This window comes from Nannochloropsis gaditana (assembly GCF_000240725.1).
Source record: "Nannochloropsis gaditana CCMP526 unplaced genomic scaffold scaffold301, whole genome shotgun sequence".
Lineage (NCBI taxonomy): Eukaryota > Eustigmatophyceae > Eustigmatales > Monodopsidaceae > Microchloropsis > Microchloropsis gaditana.
Window position 1 is genome coordinate 4,844 of NW_005803652.1, and position 1,203 is coordinate 6,046.

General features: G+C 51.2%; 1 protein-coding gene across 1 annotated transcript; it reads right to left on the minus strand.

Moving 5' to 3' along the window:
* Positions 1–277: 277 nt before the first annotated feature.
* On the minus strand, positions 278–937 carry NGA_0101200 (uncharacterized protein; the record flags this gene model as incomplete). Its single annotated transcript, XM_005855062.2, has 3 exons — positions 278–287; positions 392–614; positions 865–937. Coding segments are annotated over 3 exons (306 nt in total), but the record flags the coding sequence as incomplete, so codon positions are not given.
* Between the last annotated feature and the right edge of the window lie 266 nt (positions 938–1,203).

The following is a 1,203-nucleotide window of genomic DNA, read 5'->3' on the forward strand; positions in this document are numbered from 1 at the left end:
AAAAGCTTTGCGTCCGACAGAGAGGAAGCGGGTCAGGGGCCTGTCGGGGCGCGGCCGCTCCAGAGCGAAGCCCTTGCTCGAGGCACGACGGACCGGCAGGAGGGATAAAAGACGGCTGCCGCTGCTTGATTTTTCTCTCTCTTTCCTCCCGTCTCCACCCCCACCCCCGCTTCCCGGAATTTTCCTTCCTGGTTCGTGTTCATGCCGACCTCCTTGTCCGCTTACCCCATTTGACTCTCCCCCGTCCCCCTTTAATTCTATTGATTGAGCCGCCGCGTCAGTCCCGGCTGTTGTAACACCCATGGCCGCTGCTGTGATGGCTGCGTCCTCCCGGATGGAGGGCAATGCCCGGAGGGAGGCGGTAAAGGGAGTGGTGGTGAGAGAGGAGGACGACGGGGTCTTGGAGAACACGCGCGTGGAAGAAACGGACAGGACCCGGGTGGCATCGTTCAATGTCCGGGAGGCGGCCAGGTCCTCAGAAATGGAAGACACAGGCGTCTCAAGGCTGCTTTGAGGCGTGCATTCCGAGGAAATCTGACTGCAATCGCTCTCCGAGTCGGAGAAGTACAGGATCCGTCGACTGCCCGGGGCCTCTATGGCAAAGGGGATGTCGTCTATGCGATGACAGGAAGAGATAAGACGTAATAGAAGGAAGAAGGAAAAAAAAGGAAGGGAGAAAAAGTGTAAATATTAAGTGATTGAAAGCATCCGCTGCCTAATCAAGGAACTGATGGTGAAAGAGGGATCAGGGAACATTTAAAGTTACTACTTTGACTGTTTACACCGCCGCAGCGCTTTTTTCTATCAGATTTTGATATTGTTTTGACAACTGATTTATATATCCTGAGTATCTGGGTTTCTTACCGTTCTCGCTCTCCTTGTTTAATGGAGGTGCACGGTCATCCTCTCTGACCACGTTTGGCTTTGCTGAGGAGGATAGGCGCCTGACAAATTTGTCCATGGGATAAGGGCGCCCCAGTCCTGCTTTAAAGTCGTAAGCATAATAAGGTGAGTGTTTTGGGAATCTTGACAACGCGCAATTACGACTGGTAAAGTTTGATGGTAGAAGTTGAGAAGAGAGTAATCTGGTGAAATGCACATGACACACTTATGTTGAAAAAGGATTTTTCACGTCATCATAAAAAATCACTCGTAGCAGTCACAATAGGGAAAAAAAACCTAGGATTCTCAGCATCCTTGAGG